General features: G+C 40.8%; 2 protein-coding genes across 5 annotated transcripts in view; one reads left to right on the top strand and one right to left on the bottom strand.

Annotated features, from left to right (window-relative positions):
- Nucleotides 1-462: 462 nt before the first annotated feature.
- On the top strand, nucleotides 463-9,734 carry buc (bucky ball). 3 transcript variants are annotated; one of them, XR_015852266.1, is made up of 5 exons: nucleotides 463-501; nucleotides 2,868-3,084; nucleotides 5,968-7,683; nucleotides 7,755-7,824; nucleotides 9,694-9,734. XR_015852266.1 is itself a non-coding variant. In XM_088350141.1 (5 exons), exons 1-5 carry the CDS (start codon nucleotides 496-498, stop codon nucleotides 9,726-9,728), a joined length of 2,052 nt encoding a protein of 683 aa, XP_088206267.1. In that variant the 5' UTR covers nucleotides 463-495; the 3' UTR covers nucleotides 9,729-9,734. The 3 variants fall into 3 exon arrangements, 2 of the variants coding, with proteins under 2 accessions (XP_088206267.1, XP_088206273.1); XM_088350141.1 differs by having other exon boundaries at nucleotides 7,747-7,824; XM_088350147.1 differs by having other exon boundaries at nucleotides 465-587; nucleotides 7,747-7,824.
- Nucleotides 9,735-13,483: 3,749 nt separating this feature from the next.
- Nucleotides 13,484-27,634, bottom strand: part of gad3 (glutamate decarboxylase 3) — a 40,921-nt gene continuing 26,770 nt past the window's right edge. Inside the window, exons 9-16 of one of the 2 annotated variants that reach the window (XM_088320365.1) lie at nucleotides 23,757-23,811; nucleotides 23,558-23,674; nucleotides 21,590-21,654; nucleotides 19,564-19,642; nucleotides 17,883-18,032; nucleotides 16,103-16,210; nucleotides 15,942-16,031; nucleotides 13,484-13,808 (exon numbers count right to left, since the gene is read on the bottom strand). In XM_088320365.1, the coding sequence (XP_088176491.1) occupies nucleotides 13,635-13,808; nucleotides 15,942-16,031; nucleotides 16,103-16,210; nucleotides 17,883-18,032; nucleotides 19,564-19,642; nucleotides 21,590-21,654; nucleotides 23,558-23,674; nucleotides 23,757-23,811 (838 nt within the window). In that variant the 3' untranslated portion in view covers nucleotides 13,484-13,634. The remainder of the gene's footprint in view (nucleotides 13,809-15,941; nucleotides 16,032-16,102; nucleotides 16,211-17,882; nucleotides 18,033-19,563; nucleotides 19,643-21,589; nucleotides 21,655-23,557; nucleotides 23,675-23,756; nucleotides 23,812-27,634) is intronic. The other variant, XM_088320364.1, reaches the window with a different exon arrangement.

Genomic DNA, 27,634 nt, shown 5'->3' with positions numbered 1-27,634 from the left:
TCTAAAAAAATAGTCTGTGTAATAACCTGTGAAGCCCTTTGAGACTCTTTGTGATTAAGGGCTATACAAATAAAAACGACTTGACTTGACTTGACTAGACTGCCAAAAAACCCCACCTTCCTGTCGCAAAGTCTAAAGCCAAACCAAACCTTACCACATACCAGCAGGTGGCACTGTTGGACTCATCATTGCAGGACACTTATACAGAAACTATACAACATATTTCAGCAGGAATTTCAACAAAACAAAAGTTATTATTACACCCGTTACACTTGGACACAATAAAAATAATAGTAAATTGTCTTACTAGTAATGTTATGTGTATTAGACGACAAGTTTGGACAAATACGTTAACAAATAGATGCTTTATAAAGGGAGGGAAAACCGTGTGTTGAGTTTGGCTCCCTCTAGTGTACACACGGCGTAGTATAAAAAGGGTCTACAACACGGATGACGTAGAACCCCTACGCACCTGTTTAATGAGCCGCCATTTAAATGCAGGTGCGTCTATTTAGTTTTACTTCCATCGTTTTGTCGCTCGATTTTGTCACAAAGTGGCGTAAACTGAAGCTTTTTTCCTACACGAGGTAATAATAATTTTAATTATGTTGTACTTTTACATAGTATTGTGGTTACTTTAACAAAGAAATGTTTCTTTTTAAAGTTAATTCGTATTGATATTTATATAGTAGCTTTCCTTAAGTGACCCTGATGTTTAGCTAATCTTTGTTATTGTATGCTTAATAAGCTTGATATTGATTGTTTGCTGTGAATTAAGGCTTTTAATTTGACTCAGTATGTACAAAAAGTGGAATAATTTGGGTTAGGGTTTCTCAACTGGTGGGTCACGGACCTTTTGCCTCTTTAAAATATGTTAAGAAGGAAAAAATACACAGAGGAGCAATGACACTTCTTAACAGTAGATGGCGATCATACCTAGTCTGATTTCTTCTTGCTGTTTGGTCGAAAGTCGCCGTCTTGATTGTGTTTTGAGAGGGATGACATCTCGTTTTGTTTTATTTTGTTTGTCAACTTATATATTTACATAAATTGTGGGTGGGCAAACTACGGCTTGCAGGCAGTATGAGGCCCATCAGGCTTTTTCATTCGGCCTAAAAAATCGTCAAAATAAATGGACGAAACATATAATGGCTAAGAAGTATTAATATATATGTCTATGTGTGTGTGTAATTAGTGCCAACTTTGTCCCCACTGTCCTTTTGTTTGTCCACAGAAATACTCCAAAAATTGAGATGCAACAAAATGTCAAAATAAGTGCTTGAAAACACTATAGGAATACTACAGCAGTCAAACTAGAATACAAACATTTTACTAGGAATATTACAACAAAAATACAACTGCAGTTATATCACAAATACTACAAAGAGGTACTTCAAAAATACTAAAGGTGTACTAAAATCATTTACTGCAGTAATACTGTTATATAAATACTCTACTACAATTTTTTTACAACTACTACAGAAAAACTGCAGTAATATTAAAAAAACTCAAATACTGTACTACGAAAATACCACAAAGGAGTAATATAGTAAACAAATGTTACAAAAGTACTACCACAGAAATAACAAATGATATACAGGATTTCTACTATCAAAATACTACAGAAATATTACTGCTGCAATTCTTCAAAAATAAATGAGAAATGCCACAATATCACTGCAAAAATACGACAAGATACCCAAAAACTCACAACTACAGCAATACTATAAAACCCAAATGTCATCTGTTTGATGCTTAAAACGCAATCCGAACATCTTTTGCTCTATATGTGAGCGTTTTAAAACCATTTAGAACGTCTCATCTCATTAGCCGTACCGCTTATCCTCATTAGGGTCGCGGGGGGGCTGGAGCCCATCCCAGCCATCTCCGGGCAGGGGACACCCTGAACTGGTTGCCAGCCAATCGCAGGGCACACAGGGACAGACAACTCCTTCGCTCATTCACACCTAGGGACAATTTTGGACCGGCCAATTCACCTGAAATGCATGTTTTTGGAACGTGGGAGGAAACCCACGCAAGCACGGGGAGAACATACAAACTCCGCACAGGAAGTCTGGAGCTGGATTCGAACCGACGACAGGTTCCCATGACATTAACTGTGCCGCACAAGCGCTAACCACCTCCGTGCTGCCCTCATTTAGAACATATCTGTTTAAAAACAAAGAAATGTAACTTGTAGATATCTGCATGTATATTTATTTATATATGAAACTATGGATAGGTCCACACGTTCTGCCAATTGGCCTTTTTTAACTCAATGTGGCCTTCTACTCTTCCCACTCCATCCAGCCATCCATTATCTGCACTGCTTATCCTCAGTAGGGTTGCGGGGGTGCTGGAGCCCATCCCAGCTATCTTCGGGCAGTGGGCAGGGGACACCCTGAACTGGTTGCCAGCCAGTTGCAGGGCACACGGGAACAGACACCTAGGGACAATTTGAACCGGCCAATCCACCTGAAATGCATGTTTTTGGAATGAGGGAGGAAACCGGAGTGCCTGGAGGCAACCCACGCAAGCACGGGGAGAAAATGCAAACTCCACACTGGAGGTTTGATCTCATGACCTCAGGACTGTACCGCACACGCGCTAACCATTGCGCCAACCGCTGTTCTGCCCTAGTTACCCACTCTTTAACTACAATTAATAAAAATATTTATTTTAAAACAAGGTACATAATTGTCAATGCAGTCAATACAATGACCACATGTCTAAATAGATGTGACTATACAGTAGTTTGACTTGGCATAGTCGCAAAACCTTACATAACGTTAAAGAAAATTAACGTACAGCGTTGCTACGGCGACCTTTGTCAAGATGACTTGCTAAAACCTATGACTGTTTTGCAGAACGGCATGGCAGCTGTTAACAGACCTCCAACGGCTCGCCCACAGCAAGACTGGACTCGAACCCAGGTCCCAAACCAAGACCTGAGTCCGACACCCAATCCCCATATGCCGACACAAGCCGTCTTCTATGTGCCCGCGCCGCCTCAAACACAATTTCTTCACTATCAGTGGCCTGTGGCCTTCCCCTACAACCCGTATGCTGGCTTCCCTGGAATGGGTATGTAGTGAGGCTTTGTCCATTTTTGATATAGAAATACTCGAAGTACAATGGTAGTCATAAGCAATGTTCCCTCTAATTTTCCTTACGGGTCTGAGCGTTCACACAAAGTCGGTGAGCAGCGCTTGAAACAACAGTGAGCAACCGTAATCCCAAGTGTGGCAAGATAATTCATTATCAAACTTGACATTTTGCTGAGTTTCCAGCAATGCAAAATGATTTTTCTCTTTTGAATGAATTGACTCATGTACTATTGCAAAGGTTGTACGGCCTACAAATGTCGTTTGTTCTTACAATTCTTTCACAAGATATCCATATTTATATTTTGTCGCATAATATTAACGTTTTTGGGGGCTTATTTAGTCGGTTGTAAGATACACAACTGTGCTTAATCACATTTTTAGTGGAAGTACAATGTTAGCAACAAGATTCACTTGATATCATTGGAAATTATTTGAATCCAACACAAACTTTTTCTTCTGTTTTTTTTCTACTTTTTTAAAAATTCCTTCAAAAAAATTCTCATTGTTTATTTTTTCCGTGCTGTTATTTTTTTCTTTTTGTTCTCTATTTACTTTTTTCCTACATTTCTTCCGGATTGTTTCTAAATTTTTCCTTTTTTCTCTTTTTGTTTCTTTTTTTCTCAGCTTTTCACTACTTTTTCTTTCATTTTGGTATTTTTTTCTTTTTTGTTCCATTCCCCCTTTCTTTAAGTCATTTTTTGCATAATTTTACATAATATTTGGTCATGTTGGGATTAAAGAAGCAAAAACAACCCGAGGAGCCGTTTAGGACACGTAAGAGTCGGTTCCTTTTAGTGAGCCGAGCCGAAGAAGCCGGTTCCCAGACAAACTCTACTAACTTTACTCAACTTCGTTCTCCTTCGACTCGACTTCGAAATACCGCATTTAGGACACAACGTCAGGGGAACCCGTGTATTTTTACCTTCATTCACTGTAACTTTGACTTGAGTCGCTTCTTAGTCATTTTGAGCCCTCATTTTTGTGCGCTGGCTAAAAATTTTTTTGTGCGCTGAGAATGTGCGGGCAGTGTGCAATTAGTGGGAACACTGGTCATAAGAGTTTTTTGTAATTAGTACCTCCTAGTGGTTAAAAAAACATGGTCAAACCATGTAAAATTTGCCAAAAATCCCAATCCAAGATGTACCCAAAGTTAATTGAATGCTGTTCTTTTAGTCACTTAAAAGGTATTTTGAAGTTTTGTCTCAAACTGAATTGGTCACTGAAGTGCTACTAACAAATTTGATCACAATCTGAAAAACAAAACCTTGTTTTTTTAGATTTTTCAAAACACAGGTTGAAATATGTCAACTTTATGGTGCCTCAAAGACACTGTACTTGTATTTCTTTGTCTGTCTCTGTGTGTGTCTCTGTCTCTGTCTCTGTTTGTCTCTCTGTCTCTGTCTCTGTTTGTCTCTCTGTCTCTGTCTCTGTTTGTCTCTCTGTTTGTCTGTCTCTGTCTCTGTCTCTGTTTGTCTGTCTCTGTCTCTGTCTCTGTCTGTCTCTGTCTCTGTCTCTGTCTCTGTTTGTCTGTCTCTGTCTCTGTCTGTCTCTGTTTGTCTCTCTGTTTGTCTCTCTGTCTCTGTCTGTCTGTCTCTCTCTCTGTTTGTCTCTCTGTCTCTGTCTGTCTGTCTCTCTGTCTGTCTGTCTCTCTGTCTCTGTCTGTCTTTGTCTGTCTGTCTCTGTCTGTCTCTGTCTGTCTTTGTCTCTGTCTTTGTCTCTGTCTTTGTCTCTGTCTTTGTCTGTCTTTGTCTCTGTCTTTGTCTGTCTGTCTCTGTCTTTGTCTGTCTGTCTCTGTCTTTGTCTGTCTCTGTCTGTCTCTGTCTGTCTCTCTGTCTGTCTCTGTCTGTCTCTCTGTCTGTCTCTGTCTCTCTGTCTGTCTCTGTCTTTGTCTTTGTCTGTCTGTCTCTGTCTTTGTCTGTCTGTCTCTGTCTGTCTCTGTCTGTCTTTGTCTCTGTCTTTGTCTCTGTCTTTGTCTCTGTCTTTGTCTGTCTTTGTCTCTGTCTTTGTCTGTCTGTCTCTGTCTTTGTCTGTCTGTCTCTGTCTTTGTCTGTCTCTGTCTGTCTCTGTCTGTCTCTCTGTCTGTCTCTGTCTGTCTCTCTGTCTGTCTCTGTCTCTCTGTCTGTCTCTGTCTTTGTCTTTGTCTGTCTGTCTCTGTCTTTGTCTGTCTCTGTCTGTCTCTGTCTGTCTCTGTCTTTGTCTGTCTTTGTCTGTCTCTGTCTGTCTCTGTCTGTCTCTGTCTGTCTCTGTCTTTGTCTGTCTCTGTCTGTCTCTGTCTGTCTCTGTCTGTCTCTGTCTGTCTCTGTCTGTCTTTGTCTGTCTTTCAACCTCTTTTGCTCTTTTTTCCTTTTCTCTTTCTTCATACCCTTTGCGCTTTTCTCTTTGGATTTTTTTCTTCTCCCTTTCTTTTCCCTCTCACAACTTTTTATCTTATGTTTCTCACGCTCTCTCCTTTTTCTTTCTCTTAAATCTACTAGTCCGGCCCCCGACAGAATGTTTGTTCTATCTTATGGCCCCCAAGTTAAAATGAGTTCGACAGCCCTGTTCTAAAGGAATGTCAAGGTACTCTTAGCCATTGATGCCCCAGATCAATACCACTAATATACAATTCACTCTCCTGCTAAAGCACTTTATTAAGAAATTGCAATTTGAATCAGAAATGTGTTCATATTCATTGCTTAAAAGATGAATAACCATATAATAAATTTTCTTGTTGACAGATTAGAAAAATATCACTAGAGGGCAGTCAATGATGGTATCACCCATGCTTGAGTGTCTTGTATAAAAGAGCTTGTATATTAAGGAAATACCTTCATTCCATGTTCATGCTCAGATCTTTCTTTAACCCCCCCTTGTGTCTCAGGTTATGGAATGGTTATGCCCGCCTACCTTGAAACACCTGCCTACGTCATGCCGCACCCACAAGTCCAACCAGTTGACTACAGACATTTTCTACACACGATGGCCCATCCTCAAGGCCCACCGTACCAGAACCCAAACCAGACGAGAAGATTTCGCTCACCTCACTCTTTTTGTGGTCGAGAAACCGCCAACTCTGAGGTCCAGACAGAACCTCCAGAAGGCTCCGGTAGCGACAAAGAGGTTTCGGAATCGGGTAGAGGAACGGCTTCGTGTTCTCCCACCAGTTCTACCTCACAAAAACAAGACTGCGCTGAAGTGGAAAAGTTGACTTTGCCGAAAAGTCGTGTGGATGTCCGCGGGTCTGGGAAGGTTTCGTGTCATCCTGCAGAGAATGCTTTAGACCTGTGCACTAAGGTGTCAGAAAAACAGGTCAGGCTTGCAGATGAGGACAATCGAGAAATTGTCCCAGGACGCAAGACTGCAGACCGCAATGTTTGGTCAGTGACCTCTCAAGATGGGATAGTCCCAGTTTGTAGCTCTTCACAACAAGAAGATGAGGTTACTAAAGCCCCTCCCGTTTCAGTCCTGGACATCTTAACATTTTGCAAAGAAGGTCCACCACAGCAGGACACACCGAAGGCACCAGAAAACTGTTTGTTTCACATTGACCATCGACTTCATCCCGTAAAGGAAAACGAACTGCCGGTTCCGTACAGTGCCAACAAGAGAAAAGATGACCGCCAGGTCCTGGGGTCTTCAAGAGAGGTTGAAAAAGTAGGAGTGACTGTTTCCCAAACCGATTCCCAGAACGGAGAAGCATTTGTATTGAATGATTCGGGTGAACTCCAAGAAGAAAGTGGCCTTGGTCAACTGCTGCATGAAAGTTCTGGCATTGGTTCTTATAAATCACCTTTGAGGACCTACAGAGATTGGAAACTGAACGATTCGGTGTGGTCCGTGGAATCTTTGGCACCCTATCTTCCAAACGCGGAGTGGCTCAGAAGGAATGGCTTTAAGTCACACATGGTTGCAGACAGAACGGAGGAGCCTGCTAAAACGGAACAATCAAACCCAAAGGACAATGGTTTCAGACCTAGCGATGACCATCAGAGCCTGAAAATCTCCTGCCCGGATTCTGCTCCAAGGTCAGATGGTGTGCTTGTTTTCAGCACCCCAGCTGAGAAGATTCATTCACCAGAAACTTCCAAATTAAATCTAGATCAAACCCATGAACTTATAGTAACTCCTATAGAGGACATTGGTGCACTTCCTGTAGAAAATGACCCCCCTTGTAGTTTACAGGTTGAAATCGCTCCTGAAAAAGAGAGCCTTGGAGAAAATGAGTCTCCTGGATCAGGGACTGATTACACCTCAACCAGGAATACAAGTTGTGTTGCGCAACAGGTCGAAATCCCCCAAATTACCGACCAAAGTAAAAAGACTCTGTCAAGCCCAGCAGAACCAGTGGAAAACATCCCACCGACATCCCAGCAGACACTCTGCGATGGAGAAGCTATGAAATCCAATGGTGTGGTCAACACAGACCTGAGTGACCAGCAACTTTGCGTTCCCGTCGTTGATCCCAGGATTGCGGAATACTCTCCAGGAAGGATAGGACTTTGTTTTTGCATTGGCTGCCATTGCAATAAATTCCACGAGACCAAACATCTTTGGAAAGACGCAAAGCCCGGCGTGGGACCGAAAGGAAAACATCGAGGTAACCTGCTGTCGTGTTTGCTTTTTAGCGGTTTTGCATGTTTAGCAATCGTTGATCTTTTAGCTGTGCAGAAAAGCAAAGCTGAGGGAGTCTCGGTGAAAGGACAAATGCTGAAAAATCAGGGGAAGAAGAAACGGCATGGTAAGTTTTGCACACATTTTTAATCTGTATATAGAGAAAACACAAGGATTTGAATGTGTTCCTAGTTCACATGTTCAGAATGTGAACTTACCGTAAATTCCGGACTATAAGCCGCTACTTTTTTCCGTAACTTTCAACCCTGAGGCTTATTCAGTGTTTCGGCCAATTTATGTAACTGTTCTAGCGGCGCTCGAGTGTTGGTACCATTACCTGCCCTGTCAAAGCTATATTATTATTATTAAAGCTTTGAAAACTCTCTCGGTGTACCGTCTTTCTTTGTAAATATGTGTAACCCATGTATAATATGTATTTGCAATTGTATATTTTTGTAATGTATTTATTTTAGACACTTATTCTGATATGTTTTGACCGGGTGAATGAAAAATGAGGGGCGGAACAAACGCTGAGTGCCGAGTTTAAGTGGGGACCGCTAAAGGTGAGGGACAGACAAGGAAAGAGGGGGTAAAAAGTTGGTTAAAGAAAAAGGAGTTGCGTCAGTAAATGTGTTCATCTGATATATTTTTCCCACCCTTACCTTTGGAAATATACACTTTTTTCCTTGGATTACTTTCAACGGTACCCGGACTCTGCAGGTCTGCATCAAACCTTAAGTACCGGTATCATTTTCCGTTCATTTTGCCGGCTGTGATTTTTGAACTGTGGACTTAAATGAAGGACATTTAGTTTCAATCGCGGGACTTGATGTCGGGTTTGGGTTAATTTTGTGTTTGTGTTACATTTTTTTAAAGTGGGCGCATGCGGCTTATATTCAGGTGCGGCTTGTGTATGTACAAAATCGGTTTTCCTCTTAAAATGTGGTGGGTGCGCTCTAGTCCGGAATTTACGGTAATTTATACAGGCTTTCAATGTTTACAATAACATTTTTAAAATATTAATTAATTGTTACCTCCATCAGTGTTATCTGACTTAAACTGGTGGATGACAGAAACTCTGCTTATAAGTGTTTTGACATCTGCCATATTAAATAACATTGCTCATTTTAAAGATTATTTTTGTCCCCCAATTTATCTATTTACATTCAAAATATATATTGTAAATGAGAACATATTATGCTAATTTTAAGGATTATTTGTCATTTAAACAGAGATCGGATGAAAATAGTACTATAATGTAGCAGGGTTGGGTATTTTTAATTTTATTTTAAAATGTAATTTTAATTAAAGCCCCAGTGTGTAATATTTCACCACTAGATGGCACTGTGGTCGAATACCAAAGAAGACCATTGCCAAGAGCACAGCATAACGATATGTCAGACTAATATGGCTGCGACTTCTAGGTAGGAATCCACCATGTAAGAGATGCAAAATCTTTTTTTTTTTTTTTTAATAAAAATTAACATTGGCAGGGTAATTTTTACCCACTATACAAATGTTTGTTTTGTGTACCACTAGGAGGCACTAAATATCACACACTGACCTTTTTAGGAGTGAATAATGATAATTAGACACTGCCCTACTTACGCACGATCGTTGGTAAGTTGTTTCAGTGCTATATTTTCTATGTCTAAGGCAGGGTTGGGTAGGGTTACTTTAACTGGATTACTTTAAATTACTTTTGGATTACTCCAATACAAAATATGCTAATAAAAGACAAAATAAACTAAATATGCTGACTCCTTATTGGTGTGTGTGTGCGTGAATGGGTGTGAAGCGCTTTGGGAGGTCTTCATTGACTTGAAAAGCGCTATATAAATGCAGACCATTTAGTGACTATTGGGCTGCTACCAAATTGAGGGCTGTTTTTTTTAAATCTGCCCACCAAGCATGTGATTGTTCATGTTCAAACGGTGCAATCAAATGTGGTGATGTCGTTATTATTTTAAGACTTTAATGTGTATTATTTCCGCAGTGAAATACACGAGCCATGCTGGTGAGCCCAAATGACAAGGTAGGTATCAAATGTTGATCTATTATGCGTCACTATTAGTTTTTATTGTGTTTTGTGACTTTATACAACATATTTCTAGTATAAACATCAACTTTATTGCTTGTTTTGCTTAATGGGCATACTAAATCCCGAAATGAAGCCCAAAAATTGTAAAATTCTGATTCGGTCTGCCTTTACCCATTGACAGGGTTGGGTAGGGTTACTAAAACTGGATTACTTTCAATTACTTTTGGATTACTCCAATACCAAATATGCTAATAAAAGACAAAAGAAGGTCTCATCTCATTAGCCGTACCGCTTATCCTCATTAGGGTCGGGGGGGGCTGGAGCCCATCTCCGGGCAGTGGGCAGGGGACACCCTGAACTGGTTGCCAGCCAATCGCAGGGCACACAGGGACAGACAACTCATTCGCTCATTCACACCTAGGGACAATTTGGACCGGCCAATTCACCTGAAATGCATGTTTATTTGGAACGTGGGAGGAAACCGAAGTGCCCGGAGGAAAACCCACGCAAGCACGGGGAGAACATACAAACTCCGCACAGGAAGTCTGGAGCTGGATTTGAACCCACGACAGGTTCCCATGACATGAACTGTGCCGCACAAGCGCTAACCACCGTGCTGCCGACAAAAGAAACTAAATATGAATAAAATGATGACTCACAACACGTAATAAGCTTTCTCTCCTGGCTTTGATCTCTTTGATCTCCGGCAAAACGAACATCAAATGCCACAGAAACAAAATGAAATAAATCCAAACGGCTTGCCAACATCATTTTTGCCATTCCATGTATTGCGTTACTCCCCGAGCCTGCACAAAATTGAGTCATTTGATTCATATTTAGTTTCTTTTGTCTTTTATTAGCATATTTGGTATCGGAGTAATCCAAAAGTAATTTAAACTAATCCAGTTAAAGTAACCCAACCCTGCCCATTGATGGCACTTCCTAAATACATGTATTTGCATTTTGCTGCAGGTGGAGATGGAGAAGATCTACAACGCTTAACTTATTTTTTCTACAGAATGCTTTTAAATTATTTGTGTATTGATTCCTATTAAAATCATTAATTTTATTTTGTGTAATTGTTTTTTTTTGTGTATTTGCCACGTTTAGGTTCTTTTAACGTTTAGTGACCCTATAACTAGGGTTTGCGGGACTCTTGTTGGAGATAGGAATGAGTGGAGAGGTGTTGTTAAGGATAGTGGGATGTTTGGAGGCATTCTAGGGGATGGGCAGGGCACCTGTGTGATGCCGCAGGGGTAAACCAGTGAAAGCTGTCCAACAGAAGAGTGTTGTGTCACCCTGACCCGAGTGACATGGCCAACTTCTTGTGTCCCGTTTCGTCTGGAGGGATGAAAGCATGACCGACTTAGGTGCCGAGGTGCCTAACTTGTTTTGGTGTTTGGGCAATTGGGTTGGCCATGATCAGTGTTCCCTCTAAGCTGCGCGCGTGCGCAATTGCGCACTGCTCGCACATTCTCAGCGCACAAGAAAATCTAGCCAGCGCACAAAAATGAGGGCTCAAAATGACTAAGAAGCGACTTAAGTCAAAGTTACAGTGCATGAAGGTAAAAATACAAGGGTTCCCCCGACGTTGTGTCCTAAATGCGGTATTTTGAAGTCGAGTCAAAGTAGAACGAAGTTGAGTAAAGTTAGTAGAGTTTGTCGAGAACCAGCTTCTTCGGCTCGGCTCATTAAAAGGAACCGGCTCTTTCGGGTCGTTTTTGCTTCTTTAATCCCAACATGACCAAATTTTATGTAAAAGTATGCACAAAATGACTTAAAAGAATGGGAATAGAACAAAAAAAAATACCAAAATGAAAAAGTAGTGAAAGGCTGAGAAAAAGAAATAAAAGAATTTTTTGAAAAAAGAAAATGTAGGAAAAAAGTAAATGGAGAACAAAAAAAAAGTAACAGCTCAGAAAAAATAGATTTTTTTAAAGGAAAAGTAGAAAAAAAACATGGAAAAACGAAGAAACTGTGTTGCATTCAAATAATTTCCAATGATATTAAGTGAATCTTGTTGCCAACATTGTACTTCCTCAAAAAAATGTCATTAAGTACAGTTCTGTATCTTGCAACCGACTAAATAAGCCCCCAAAAATGTTAATATTATGCGACAAAATATATCAGGAAATAAAAAGAAATGGATATCTTGTGAAAGAATTGTAAGAACAAATGACGTCCAACCTTTGCAATAATACATGAGTCAATTCATTCAAAAGAGAAAAATAATTTTGCTTTGCCGGAAGCTCAGCAAAATGTAACTTGATGTCAAGTTTTGGACATGTTTGTTAATTAATTATCTTGCCACACTTGGGATTATGGTTGCTCACTGACTTTGTGTGAACGCTCAGACCCGTAAGGAAAATTAAAGGTAACATAGTTCATGATCCAAAAGTGTTTGTTTTTTGTTCCTTTTTCCCTTATTTCATGTTCTTTGTTACTGTATGTGTTTGTCTTGCTGTCGGTCACCCCTCTTGAGGGATATGACCGAGACAGGTTCTTTTCAATCATGTTGCAACAACCACATGACAAAATGAACCAATTACCTGAAAAAATGATGACTAGTTAAAGCCAAAGGCTTATGGGAGACTAGTCTTCAAAATAACTTTGAATAATATCTGTATTTGTTGTTGCAATATCCATTGCAGCCTGGTCATCCTGGAAGGGGGATGACCTCATGTGCGGTCCCTTCTCAAGGTTTCTCCATTTTCCTCATGTTGAGGTTTTTCCTTGCCCTCATGTAGGTTTTAGATGAGGGGATGGTGTCATAATAGTCTGTGGTTTGCAATAATCTGGTCTGTGCAGCCCTTTGAGACTTTGTGATTCAGGGCGTCACAAATAAACTTGACTTGACTTCCATCATCTAAACTGTCTTGCATCGTTATAACTGTCTTTTGTTAATCTGTTTAGAAAAAATGGCGTTGTTCACTATATTTTTCTTCCCCCCCCCCCCCATTTGTGTCTCTTGCCTTTTTCCCCCTCCGGTCTTTTCTAACTCCAGCAACCCCCCCCCCCTCTCTGTCTTTTTCCTCACTTTTTTTTCCTCTAATGCTTCTTCAGACTTTTAACATGGTTTTCATCTTTTTTTATTTTCTCATTGTTTTTTCATTCTACTTATGGTTGCTTCTTTTGCTTGCTCTCTTTAAACTACTGGTCTGGCCTGCATTAGTTTTTTTTTTTTTTACCATCACGTAACCCTATTGCTACAAAGTATGCAGGGTTGGGTAGGGTTACTTTTACTAGATTACTTTCAATTACTTTTGGATTATTCCAATACCAAATATGCTAATAAAAGACAAAAGAAACTAAATATGAATAAAATGACTACATTTTGTGCAGGCTTGGAGTAACTGAATACATGGAACGGCAAAAATGATGTTGGCAAGCTGTTTGGATTGATTTTCATTTTGTTTCTGTCGCATTTTAGGTTAGTTTTGCCGGAGATCTAAGAGATCAAAGCCGGGAGAGAAAGCTTACCACGTGTTGTGAGTCATAATTGTATTCATATTTAGTTTCTTTTGTCTTTTATTAGCATATTTGGTATTGGAGTAATCCAAAAGTCATTGAAAGTAATCCAGTTAAAGTAACCCTGAAAGTATGACACCCCTGCAGAAGATGGAGCATGAATGAGCTAATGGCTCTACTACGAACAGAATCTAATCTCAGTTGAAACTGTATGATTTTTCTGTTAGATGCTGAGCAGCAGAGTGATAAAGTACAGTACGTCTTTTGATGCTAAAAAAAATACATAGATCCAGAGTATTTGACATCTTACTTTTAGGCAAGAATTTTTACTCAAGTTTTTGGAGGATGTATGGATGACTGGGCAAAGCATGATACAATGCCTTTTGTAAGAATCCTGGAGATGTGTAGATACAGGCTGGAAATCTCGGTCATAGATCTTGACCCAGTTGCGCTATTTCATCCAGTAGGAAGTCGATGTCTTCAAACTGTGTTGCAGGATTGGCAAATATACATCTGAAGAAGTTGACTTTCTCACGTGTCGGCTGATAGCTAATCATAACGGAGCCCTTTTCCATTAGCCTTCCCTTGATCCGGGGAGCTACCTATACCGTCAAGTGAGATATCATTCATGGTGTTGTACTGAAAGATTTACCGTATTTTCCGCACTATAAGGCGCACCTAAAAGCCTTTATTTTTTTCAAAAGCTGACCATGCGCCTTATAATACAGTGCGCCTTATATATGCATCAATATTAAGTCGCAAAGTCTTGCAACTAAGGCAAGCAGCCGCCGACTAGATTTTCCCCTGAACGCCAAGTAGTCCGCGGTGTATGCTGGGATTTATATACCGGCATTTCATTTCCTAACCAATGTGTCAATCATCATTTGAATCAGTCACTATTGGCTAAAGTTATTCGGAGGTAAAGAGGGCGGATCCTTTTTAGCAATTACAGGCTCGCATAGGCTAAAGGGGAGAAACAAAGCCTGTAATTGGCCGAAAAAGATGAATGCGAATCAACCGTTGGGTTGCACTACGGCACAGGTGTCAAACAGGCGGCCCGCGGGCCAGATCAGGCCCGCTAAGGGATTGAATCCGGCCCGCGAGACAACACTCAGAGAAGCGCAAGAGAAAAACAAGCTGCAGGTTGAAATATGTCAACTTGATGTTGCCAAAGCCAGGTGCCTCGAAGAAAGACAGATTTTTCTTTCTCTTTTTCTCTCTCTCTCTCTTCCTCCCTTTTTCTCTCACTCTTTCTCTCTCCCTTTCACTTTCTCCTTCTCTCTTTTTCTCTTTCTTTGTTCCTCTTGGTCTTTTTCTGTCTTTTTACCTTATTTTGCTCTCTTCCTTTTTTCCTTCTCTCTTTCTCTTTCACTCTTCCATTCTCCTTCTCTCTTTCTTTCCTCATCCTTTCTCTCCTTCTCTCTTTCGCTCTATTTTTCTTTTTATCTCTTGTTTTTCATGCTTTCTCTCTCTCTTCCATTCTCCTTCTCTCATTCATTCCTTCTCCTTTCTCTCCTTCTCTCTTTCGCTCTATTTCTCTTTATCTTTGGTTTTTCATGCTTTCTCTCTCTCTTCCATTCTCCTTCTCTTATTCTTTCCTTCTCCTTTCTCTCCTTCTCTCTTTTGCTCTTTCTCTTTTTATCTCTTGTATTTATTTCTCTCTTTCTCTCTCTCTTTCCACCTCTTTTCTCCCACTCCGTCTCTTTCACTCCCTTTGTCTCTTTTTCTTTTCCTTTGTTGCTCTTTGTCTCTTTCTCTCTGTGTCTTTTAACCTCTTTTGCTCCAAATTCCTTTTTTCTCTTTTCTCTCCTTCTGTCTTTCTATTTCTCTTTGGATTTCTTTCTTCTTCTCCCTTTCTTTTCCCCCTCTCTCACGACTTTTTATCTTATGTTTCTCTCCCTCTTTTTTTTCTTTGTCCCGCCCTCTCTCCTTTTCTCCTTTTTCTTATTTCTTTCTCTCTCTTTTCTCTTTCTCTTTAATCTACTAGTCCGGCCCCCAACAGAATGTTTGTTCTGTGGTGTGGCCCCCGAGTTCAAATGAGTTTGACACCCCTGCACTACGGCATAGAGAAAACATTTTTTACTATTCTGTATTTGTAAATATTTGACTCTCCTGGATTTACTACACTCACGGTTGTAAGAAGACCATGGTTACGTCTCATTATTGAACGTGATGGCTGCAAGAGAACTTAGGTGAGCTATGTGGCTTTATATTTTCCCGGTATCTTGTATTAGAACGATCTTGATGTTTCTGTAATGAGTCTATTTTTAAACTCAATTCAATTCAAAGTGTTTATTGTCATATGCACAGTAAAGAACCCCGTTTCCCTGCACAATAAAGATCTTACTTTGCTGTCCACACTGTTGCCAGCAAAAAATCAAATGGAAACTATGAAATGTTTGGCATTTCTTGAATCCCAAGACTTTAACCCTCCGAATGATATTTGGAACGATGCATTTGAGTGATTGGTGACATCGTACAGACACTGTTTCCGTACATGTCTGAGACATGTATTTGCTTCTTTGCAAGCGTTCGGAATGTCAAGGGGGTAATAAGTTGGACTGAACTATCTGACTGTTTTGTTGACGTTCTCATTGTTGCGCCTTATAATCCGGTGCGCTTTATGTATGGAAAATATAGGACCAAAAACTATTTTTTGGGGGGTGCGCCCTATAACCCGGTGCGCCTTGTACTCCGGAAAATACAGTAGTTTACGATCCCAAAGAGCCTCAAACCTGATGAAGTTTCTCGTTCCTGTCAGTTCCTGGTGGCAAACTTCTCAGACTGGGAGGAATGTACCAGAAACATACATTGGTGTACTCTGGCTGTGTGGAAGAACAGGTTTACTTATTGTATGATCAAGCTTCTACTGCTTTATATTTCATCAACTGTTTACTCTGGTGTTGCAGACGAGGTTGAAATCTTCCCTGCTTTGTAGTCGGTCGTATAAATATTTTGCATTTGCCATGCACTTGTTGACCTGAGCACCGAAGCCTTCTGTACCCTGGAGAAGGAAATGAGAGTTAACTTTTATGGCTTCCTAAATAGAATATAGTAAAACGCTGACCAATTAAGTCTGACCATCAGAAAATGACTTGGGAACCAACCCTCAGTTAAATGTTTTGTTTTGTTTTTTATAAAAGTGCAGTCTGAAATTAAAACTGTTACATTATCGTGACAAAATTGTATTGTATTTATTTAGCCAGTATAAACCATAAACATGATCAGGGTTGGGTAGGGTTACTTTAACTGGATTACTTTCAATTACTTTTATATTACTTCAATACCAAATATGCTAATAAAAGACAAAAACTAAATATGAATACAATTGACTCCCAACACGTGGTAAGCTTTCTGTCCTGGCTTTGATCTCTTTGCTCTCCGGCAAAACTAACATAAAATGCGACAAACAAAATGAAAATAAATCCAAACAGCTTTCAACATAATTTTTGCCGTTCCATGTATTCCGTTACTCCCCAAGCCTGCACAAAGTTTAGTAATTTTATTCATATTTAGTTTGTTTGCCTTTTCTTACCATATTCGGTATTGGAGTAATCTAAAAGTAATTGAAAGTAATCAAGTTATAGTAACCCTACCCAACCCTGCCTATTTGACCCCGATCTGTCCTTTCAAATACACGTGAAGAATATTACAAGAACAGCTTTATTCCATCTTCAGAACATTGCTAAAATTCACCTTATGTTGTTTCAGTCGGATGCGGAGATTATAATTCACGCGTTTGTTACTTCCCGTCTCGATGACTGTAATGCACTACTCTCCGGTCTCCCGAAGTCCAAAAGCAAGAGCCTTCAGCTGGTTTAAAATGCTGCAGCGAGGCTTTTAACTAAGATAAAGTTTGATAACATTACCCCGATTTTAGCTAACCTGCAGTGTTATTGTTACTTTACAGTGACTTGTTTACCTGACTGCCCATTTTGCACATCTGGTTAGCTGCTACTCTTGCACTCTTTGCACTATTGTATAATACTGTACATAGCCATAATTATTTAGTATAGTATAAGTACTTCAATACTCCAACTCAATACAACATTTTATTTATATCTGTACATTCAAGAAAACTCTGCGGGTCAGATGTATCGACATTTCGTTCTGTATACACTTGTACTAGAATGACAAAGTATATCTGAATCTGAATTGGCTCCCTGTTAGCTTAAGATTCTGCTGGTAGTATACAAAATCATGCAAGGACCTGCTCCCTCATATCTTTCAGATTCAATTTCCCTCTTATGTTCCGGTCCAGAGCCTTCGCTCTGAAAATGCTGGTCTATTTGTGATCCCAAGAGCCAAGAAGAGATCCGCAGGTTCGAGAGCATTCTCCATTTGGGCCCCGGTGCTGTGGAATGCTCTTCGCCCTGAGATTCGATCTGCAACCTCAGTGGAAATGTTTAAATCTAAGCTTAAAACACACTTCTATTCCAGAGCATATGAATAACCTATATTTCATGTTGACAATATCTGTGTATTATTTGCCCTCCTGTAAGTTTTAGATCAGGGGATGGTGTCATAATAGTCTGTAGATTGCAATAGTCTTTGATCTGTGCAGCCCTTTGAGACTCTTTGTGATTAAGGGCGTCACAAATAAACATGACTTGTTACAGCGATCACTAAGAAATATCCCTAAAAATGGAGTGACCTTGGTAACAGTGTTCCAATACCTTTGCCTTCCACATTAGCCAAAGTTTGAAGACATCCACATGCCTCCCACACTGGATGCTTTTATCTCCAGTGTCGAAGCCCACGTCATAAAATTTGTCTTTCTGAAACAGGTACGGAGCTCCCATTTCGTTGCACTTTTGCAATAGACCCTTGAGGGAAACCAAGAAGATGTGTTAGGATGGCTATGTGACCACTTGAGGCTCTGTATCACACCGGTTCGACTAGTAAATACAGTCGTATGCATGTATTTAAACACCCCTGATCATTTTCAAGTATTTCCTTTATAAATCATTGATTGTTCGGATCAGCAATTTCAGTTAAATATATCATATAGCAGACGAACACAATGATGGCTGAGAAGTGAAATGAAGTTTATAGGATTTACAGAAAATGTACAATAATTGCTTAAACAAAATTAGGCAGGTGTACATATTTGAGCACCCCAACAGAAAAATGACATCAATATTTAGTAGATCCTCCTTTTGCAGAAATAAAAGCCTCTAAATGCTTCCTATGGCTTCCAATGAGGGTCTGGATTCTGGTTGAAGGTATTTTTGCCCATTCTTCTTTACAAAAGATCTCCACTTCAGTCAGGTTTGATGATTTCCGAGCATGGACAGCCCGCTTTAAATCACACCACAGATTCTCAATAATATTCAGCTCCGGGGACTGAGATGGCCATTCCAGAACATTGTACTTGTTCCTCTACATGAATGCCTTAGTAGAATTTGAGCAATGTTTGGGGTCGTTGTCTTGTTGACGTATCCAGCCCTGGCGCAACTTCATCTTTGTCACTGATTCTAGAACATTGTTTGCAAGAATCTGCTGGTACTGACTGGAATCCATGCAACCTTCAACTTTAACAAGATTGCCAGTACCTGCACTGGTCACACAGCCCCACAGAATGATGGAACCACCAGCAAATTTTACTGTGGGTAGCAAGTGTTTGTCTTGGAATGCTGTGTTCTTCTTTGCCCCTGATGTCCAAATAACTCTATTTTAGTTTCATCAGTCCACAGCACCTTATTCCAAAATGAAGCTGGCTTGTCCACATGTGCTTTAGCATACCTCAAGCGAATGTTTGTGGCATGTGCGCAGAAAAGTCTTCTGTCGCATTGCTCTCCCATACAGCATCTCCTTGTGCAAAGTGCGCTGAATAGTTGAACGATGCGCAGTGACACCATCTGCAGGAAGATCATGATGTAGGTCTTGGGAGCTGGTTTGTGGGTTGAGTTTGACTGTTGTTACCATCCTTCACCTCTGCTTATCTGAGATTTTTCTTGGCCTGCCACTCCGGGCCTTAACTAGAACTGTGCCTGTGAACTTCCATTTCCCCACTACGTTCCTCACAATGGAAACTGACTGCTGAAACTCTGAGCCAGCTTTTTGTATCCTTCCCCTAAACCATAGAGTTGAACAATCTTTGTTTTCAGGTTATTTGACAGTGGTTCTGAGGCTCCCGTGTTGCCACTCTTGAGAGAAGATGCAAAAAAGGAGAATAACTTGCAACTGGCCGCCTTAAATACCCTTTCTCATGATTGGCTTCTGTGTATCTAGGTCAAGGGTCAATGAGCTTATGAATTTTTTAAAAAAACTCTTGAAAATGATCATGGGTGCCCAGACTTTTGCATACGACTGTACATAAATATACAGTACAATGTATGCAAATAGCTATCTTACCTTCTTCCTAATCAGTATCGCTGAGCACTGGAGGGGAACGCACATAATCTTGTGGGGGTTCCATGTCACTGACCACGCTCTGGAAAACAACCCAATTGCTTACTAAATGCTTTCCCATAAGCACAAGGAGCCCCTTCAGGGGACTTACCGTATTTTCCGCACTATAAAGCGCACCTAAAAGTCTTAATTTTTTTCAAAAGCTGACCATGCGCCTTATAATACAGTGCGCCTTATATATGGCTCAATATTAAATCGCAAGGTCTCGCAACTTACGCAACAGCCGCCGACTCGATTTTCCCCCGAACGTGGAGTAGTCCGCGGTGTATGCTGGGATTTATATACAGGCGTTTCATTGGCTAACCAATGTGTCAATCATCATTTGAATCGATCGCTATTGGCTAAAGTTATTCGGAGCCTCGGATAGGCTAGAGGGCCAAAACAAACCCTCAAATTGGCCGAAAAAGATGTGTCAATCATCCGTTAAATCGATCGCTATTGGCTGAAGTTTTTCGGAGCCTCGGATGGGCTAGAGGGCCGAAACAAACCCTGCAATTGGCCGAAAAAGATGACTGAATAGCAAGTTTGCTAAACTACGCCATAAAGAAACATGTTTCATTAGTCTGTATTTGTAAACATTTTACTCTCCTGGATTTACTACACTCACGGTTGTAAGAAGACCATGATTGCGTATCATTATTGAACGTGAGAACTTAGGTGAGTTGTGCGGCTTTATATTTTCCCGGTATCTTGTTTTAGAACGATCTTGATGTTGCTGTGATGAGTTGAGTGAATTCAACTCAATTCTAAGTGTTTATTGTCATATGCACAGTAAAGTTGCGAGCGAAAAAGAAAATAGAAACTAAGGAATGGTTGGCATTTCTTGAATCCCAAGACTTTAATAACCGAATGATCGTACGGACACCGCATCCGCACGTGTCTACGACACGTATTTGCTTCTTTGCAAGCTTTGGGAATGTTAAGGGGGTAATCAGTATGACTGAATCATCTGACTGTTTTGTCCACGTTCCCATTGTAGCGCCTTATAATCCGGTGCGCCTTATCTATGGAAGATATAGGACCAAAAACTGATTTTTGGGGGTGCGCCCTATAACCCGGTGCGCCCTATAGTGCGGAAAATACGGTACAAGGAAATAAGCATGTACAGTGGAACTTCGGTTTTCGAACGCCTCTCAGTTCGAACGAATCGGAGTCCGACCCAAAATTTCGAGAAATTCTTGCTTCGCTGGTCGGCCCAAAAAATCGGAGTTCGAACGCCGGGGTGCATGTTTCTCATCACATTTTTTTTTACTCCTTTTAATTTTCTCCGGTGCAATTGCACCTCCAATACACTAGGGGGGTGTCCGAGATTTAACAAATGTTTAGCAAATGGGCCGAGTTACAGAATTTCACCACACCGATGAAGCTGCAGCCGCCAGAGTCATCATGACTTTAATGACACTGTCATGAAGCACTTCCGAAAAGTGCTAAAAAGAAGGCAGAAGCAAGTGTCATTGGATAGATATTTGAAGAGAAACATCCTGTAGCTAGTCATCCGTAGCAAAGAGATTTGAACGTGTGAGCACCCCTCAGACAGAAGAGCTCCCCAAAGTTTTTATGGAAGGGGATTGTCCTTCCAAACAATCATTTTCCTTCCTCCTCCATCCCTCTCACCGTCCATCTGCGCCTTCTGCTGACCACCACAAAGGTAAAAAATCCTATTCATAATTCTTTTCTTTATCCTTTTTTAAATTTTTACACGTTCATGTTAGTGTAATCTATCGTACGGAAGATTACGCTAACGCGAACGTACGATTAGCTTGGGTTACATTTATGTTATTTGTGTCTTAAAGGTAAACAAAGGTAAACGTTCAGGGTGTTGGAACGGATTAAAACGATTTACATTATTTGTAATGGGGAAAAATGATTTCTGTGTTCAAAAAAATCGCTTTTCGAACAGGGTTCTGGAACAGATTACGGTCGAGAACCGAGGTTCCACTGTACTTTAGGTTACATTTTGTGAAGCTACCTTTCAATGCCCTCCAACGTCATTCTGTGTCTGTCTGACAAAAGCAACCCTCCACCCCAAGATGCCTGGAAGGAGAGAAAAAGTTAGGTACTAACCACAAAATTTTAAGTGTGGATGCAGTTGTACACATTTCAGATGTACGGTATTAAATAAAATGCTTTCTTAGAATTAAAATTTCCAAACTACTTCATTTGGGACATAAGCTTACAAGTCAAAAATTAAGATCGTTTAATCTAATCTCATTTTTCCTGATTCAATTCCTGACCCAACCCTCCTCAGTACTCAATTAGCATCAGCCACACCGCCCTGCAAGAGTTCCCATTTCTTCCTCACAGCCCGTTCTCCGATCATATATCTCAAGTCCTTCTCTTCTGACCCCTCTCCAGTTATCACGGGTGTGCCCCAGGGTTCTATCCTCAGTCCCCTATCCAACACTCCCAACATTGTTTACCACCAACATTTTAAAACTAAACCGCAATAAAACTAAATCTATTCTCGTTGGCACCAAATGCAACCCAACTAAAGTTGACCCCTTGACTCTCTTAATCGACAGCTCCCTAGTCCTTTCCTCACCTCAGGTCAAGAATCTGGTTTTATCCCCTACCCAGCTCTGGAACGCACTACCTATTGGCCTCCATAACTCCGCTACCCTGTCCATCTTCCAATGCCGACTTAAAACCCACCCTTTTCTGACTTAATCAGAAACTGCATCACATGATTCCTCACCTTTTTTGTATTGTCTGTTTTAATTTGCTTTTATTGCTATCACTGTTTTCTCTGAAGAGTGACCTTGGTTGTCCAGAGTAGTGCTTTGTAATCAAATGATTTATTATCTGAATCATTCATAAAATCAGACACATTGCAATTGCCATGTATACAAGGTTATCCATTTGTCTCTAGGCATGTCAACAATTCTTCTGCACGAATCGAAAAATCAATTGTAAGTGTTTTTAGGAATTTAAATATCAAAATGTACCGTTTAACAAATTGTTCAAATTAGTTATCTGACTCCATTTACCAAACACAACCTACATTCACCTAACAATGCGCGCTCGTTTTTCTTGATGGAAAAATGATCAAGAGACCGGCATTTCCACACGGGAGCAGATTTAATTTCTTAATCAATTTAACTAAGTGAACTCCATCGAATATGGCCGAATTAGCTCGAGTCTCTGTCAAGCCTCGTCTCTCGTTCTCCTGCTTCCTTCGCTCGGCCCACGTCTTTTCCGTGAGCTGGTGTACCGGCTCCGCCCATGGGCGTGCCAGGGAAGCCCCCACGTGGGCCCCACCATGTCAGAGAAGAGCGTCCCACTGTCTGGACCAAACAAAACAACTTCTCCAAACGATGCCTGCCGTCCTGCGTCAGAGTCCGGGGCGGCAGTAGCTCAGGAGGTAGAGCGCTCGTTTTAGGATTAAGGGATCCCAGTTCGAATCTCGGCTCCTCCGTGTTACATGTCGAAGTGTCCTTGGGTAAGACACTGATCCCCTAATACCCCCAATAAGCAGGTTAGCGCCTTACATGGCTCCACGGCCGCTATTGGGAAATGTGGAGCACATTGTAAAGCGCTTTGGGAAGTCATTGACTTGAAAAGTGCTATATAAATGCAGATTTCATTTCATCAACAGAACTAGACAAAACATTCCGCATTCGGATCAGCGTGACCTGTCATTGAACTTCAGCCTACTCTGAGAAAATCTTCATCGCCCTCAATAAATGTAACTTGTATTCAATCGTATAAAATCCTTTATAGTCAAATCTATAAAATCCTTCAGTGTGTAGATTAGGTCTTGGAACTCGTTGCGTAGGTGATCAAATCATATTGGTGGGGACACGTCCCTTCTGTCCACACCAAATCTGTGTCCAACGGATTATTGCCTCCATGTAAACGTACCCAGTGATGCTTTTGGACTCAATCACACATTTTGTTTACAACATGATGAAACCTAAGGCAAGAGAAAGAGTCATACATCAACATGCATCCATAAAGTGTGTCTCTGACAGATGTCCGCGATTGCAACGAGGGGATCAAAAGCCCCGTATACGGTGGTGCCAGCTGTCGCATTCACGTAGAATGGAACCATGCCCTGGGGAGAAGAATTCAAAGCTTCATCAAATCATGATGTGCCAACCCTCACATAGCTGTAAAGTCTGGAAGCTATTCATTACCTTTTCCTCAGCTGCAAGAATGGAAGCTTCCAGTTCTTCTGGAATCATTTTCCCTCTAAAAAAAAAGCCCCCATGAGAAGTGTTAATGCTGTAAAAATACCGTATTTTCCGCACTATAAGGCGCACCGGGTTATAGGGCGCACCCCCAAAAAATAGTATTTGGTCCTATATAACTGGCTAGGAAAGCGAGCTCTGTTGTGGGCAAAGAGCTGGACAGCCTAACAACAGTAGCTGAGAGACGAGCACTGAAAAAGCTGAGGTCAATCATGGACAATCCATCGCATCCACTACATAGCATTATCTCCAGACAGAAGAGCAGTTTCAGCGACAGACTGCTGTCACTGTCTTGTACTACGGACAGACTGAAGAGATCTTTTCTTCCTCATGCCATGAGGCTCTTTAACTCCACCCGGCAGAGTAAAGGCCCACATTAAACCACACCACCTACATTGGATATTACCGAATCTTACTGCAATATGTATTCTGTGTAGCACTATTTAGTTACTCTATAGAACACGCTACAGTGGGCATTTGCACGTCACACTGGGTATTTGTATATTGTATTCTTTTGGCTTTATTATTGTACTGTTCTCAGCTCAGGGATGCTGCTGGAAATGTGAATTTCCCTTAGGGGATGAATAAAGTATCTATCTATCTATATTTTCCGTACATAAGGCGCACCGGATTATAAGGCGCTACAATGGGAACGTCGACAAAACAGTCAGTTCAGTCCAACTTCTTACCCCCTTAACATTCCCAAAGCTTGCAAAGAAGCAAATACGTGTCTTGGGATTCAAGAAATGACAAACATTTCTTAGTTTCCATTTGATTTTTTGCTGGCAACTGTGTGGACAGCAAAGTAAGAATTTTATTGTGCAGGGAAACGGGGTTCCTTACTGTGATTTTGACAATAAACGCTTTGAATTGAATTTAGTTTAAAAATAGACTCATCACAGAAACATCAAGATCGTTCTAAAACAAGATACCGGGATAATATAAAGCCGCATAGCTCACCTAAGTTCTCTTGCAGCCATCACGTTCAATAATGAGACGTAACCATGGTCTTCTTACAACCGTGAGTGTAGTAAATCCAGGAGAGTCAAATATTTACAAATACAGAGTAGTAAAAATATGTTTTCTCTATGCCGGGTGATTCGCATTCATCTTTTTCGGCCAATTGCAGGCTTTGTTCCGCACCTTTAGCCAATGCGAGCCTGTAAATGATAAAAAGGATCCGCCTCCTTTACCTCCGAATAACTTTAGCCAGTAGTGACTGATTCAAATGATGATTGACACATTGGTTAGGAAATGAAACGCCCGGATATATATCCCAGCATACACCGCAGACTACTTCGCCTTCGGGGGAAAATCTAGTCGGCGGCTGCTTGCCTTAGTTGCAAGACTAATATTGATCCATATATAAGGCGCACTGTATTATAAGGCGCATGGTCAGCTTTTGAAAAAAATAAAGGCTTTTAGGTGCGCCTTATAGTGCGGAAAATACGGTAATCAAATTCTGGATAGCTCCCTGATGTTTTTTTTTTTCTCAATTTTTATAAAAAACGATTCCAAATGAATGAATAAGATAACAAAAATGCAAAGCCAGCCAAAACCTGAAAAGAAAACCCTAATTTTTAAACATGCAGAATGTGAGCAATAGTACATGTTTTTTTGCATACTATTTATAATATTTGATCGATGTATTGCAATGAATTTCCGAGATCATGCATTTTGAAGACTTCCTGAGCTGTAACATCAGCGTAACACCGACACCCGAACAAACCAGTCACGATTTTGATTTACGTGTTGAAGGATTTATACATTTGACTATAAAGGATTTTATACGATTGAATACAAGTTACATTTATTGAGTGCAATGAATATTTTCAGCGAGTAGGCTTGAGTTCAATGAGCAGTGAAAGTTCAGGGCACCCTGGTGGGAAATATTGTTTACAGGAATGGCGGAAACGGGACGTAAGACTGATGAGATAATCAGCACATCTGATGACGCAGAAAGACGGAGGACGGCAGGCATTGTTTGGAGAAACGCTCTCCGCTGTTTTGAGTTTTCCAGACATCACAGCAAGGTGGTAGAGCCCACGTTGGACTTCATTGGCACGCCCATGGGAGGAGCCGGCACACCATCTTGCGGAAAGACATGGGCCAAGAGGACTTGAGAGAGAAGGCTTCCCAGAGACACCGACCCTAATTCGACTAATTCGGCCGTTTTTCAATGGAGTACAATTTGTGGAATTACTAATGAAATAAAATCCGGCTGCTAAACAGGGCTAACCGGGATCGATTGGCAGAAAAACATGAAACCGGCCAAACAAAGACATGTAGTAAGCAGCCAAGGAACCAACAACAAGAATGGCCACGGCAACAATCACAACCCTATTTAGTAATAAGCGAAATAATCACGATAGGCTTACCGAGACCGATCTGCAGAAAAATGTGTAGCTGGCTAATCGAAGACATGCAGTAAGCAGCCAGACTACCAGAGAACGAACATCGAAAAACTGATGCGAAAAGAAACATGAACCAAGTCAGGGGAAAAAAAAGCAATGAACAAGGCAGGGTATCCAGCTGGCCCACGAGGCTAACCAACTGCAAGACATGCGGTGAAAAACACAAAGGAAAAGCCATGAGTGCCTACTTAAATGGTGGTGAAAGCAAAAAAAGGAAAAATACATTATAGCGGCGGCAGGTGAACCTACCTCACGTAGCTTTTACAGATTGATGCGCACAACATGATTAAAAAAAGTCATAGTCCCCAAACGGCACGGTAAGTGAAAAAATTAGTGGTATGAAATCAAATTTTCTACGATTGCCGTCTGTTTTGGACATGTGTCATATATTCAACGCATCCCGCCATTGTTAAGAGTCTCATTTTTGTTTGGTGATGTCACAACTCTGAAGAATATATGCAAAATCGGTCAACTTTGAGATTAAATTTTTCAGAATTCCCCGGCACGTGGAATATTTTGCAACATATCTGCATGATTGTGTGGGTTAGCACTACACATTCTGTGCTTAATTTTAAAATTACCGTATTTTCCACACTATAAGGCGCACCGTGTTATAAGGCGCACCTTCAATGAATGATATATTTTAAAACGTTTTCCATACATAAGGCGCACCGCATTATAAGGCGCTATAAGTGCATGCTGGTTTAAGATCAGGTAATTGTAATCCTGTGCAGTCCTTCGAGACATTTTTTGTGATTAAGGGCGATATAAATAAATGTGACTTGACTACAGTAGAGGATGTAGTTACGTTATGCAACCATTGGATGGTGCCGCGCTACAGGGAATGTCAACAAAACAGTCAGATATGTCAGTCAAACTTTATCAATAGATAACAAACAAGCTTTCCACAACTCCATTAACTCCCAAAATGAATAAATAGCTGTTTTATTATTTTCTCTGAGGTAAAGCATTTTCGTGACACATCTTTAACATCTTTGAACAACAGCAAAGCATAACATTTTACTTTTCCTCCATTTAGTCAACACGCAAAAAACCGTCTGATACTGTTATGGTAAATTAAACGTTAGTGCAATCGCAATATAGTGACACTCGTAATGTGCAAAAACAACAAGTGCAAAACAATAACAATAAAGCAATAACATCTCATCTCATCTCATCAGCTACACCGATTATCCTCAGTAGGGTCGCGGGAGTGCTGGAGCCCATCCCAGCAATCATCGGGCAGTGGGCAGGGGACACCCTGAACTGGTTGCCAGCCAATCGCAGGGCACACGGGGACAGACAACTCACTCGCTAATTCACACCTAGGGACAATTTGGACCGGCCAATTCACCTGAAATGCATGTTTTTGGAATGTGGGAGGAAACTGGAGTGCCCGGAGGAAACCCA

The sequence above is a fragment of the Urocampus carinirostris genome, chromosome 1 (assembly GCF_059441175.1).
Source record: "Urocampus carinirostris isolate Australia breed hairy pipefish chromosome 1, RoL_Ucar_1.0, whole genome shotgun sequence".
Classification (NCBI taxonomy): Eukaryota; Metazoa; Chordata; class Actinopteri; order Syngnathiformes; family Syngnathidae; genus Urocampus; species Urocampus carinirostris.
This window is presented reverse-complemented; position numbering and strand designations above follow the sequence as displayed.

Bases quoted from the DNA above. Each gene is read 5' to 3' on its own strand.
- buc (XM_088350141.1), top strand. The intron at 3,085-5,967 runs GTATGTAGTGAG...CTTGTGTCTCAG, and splicing joins TGCTGGCTTCCCTGGAATGG to GTTATGGAATGGTTATGCCC. The intron at 7,684-7,746 runs GTAACCTGCTGT...TTGATCTTTTAG, and splicing joins ACCGAAAGGAAAACATCGAG to CTGTGCAGAAAAGCAAAGCT.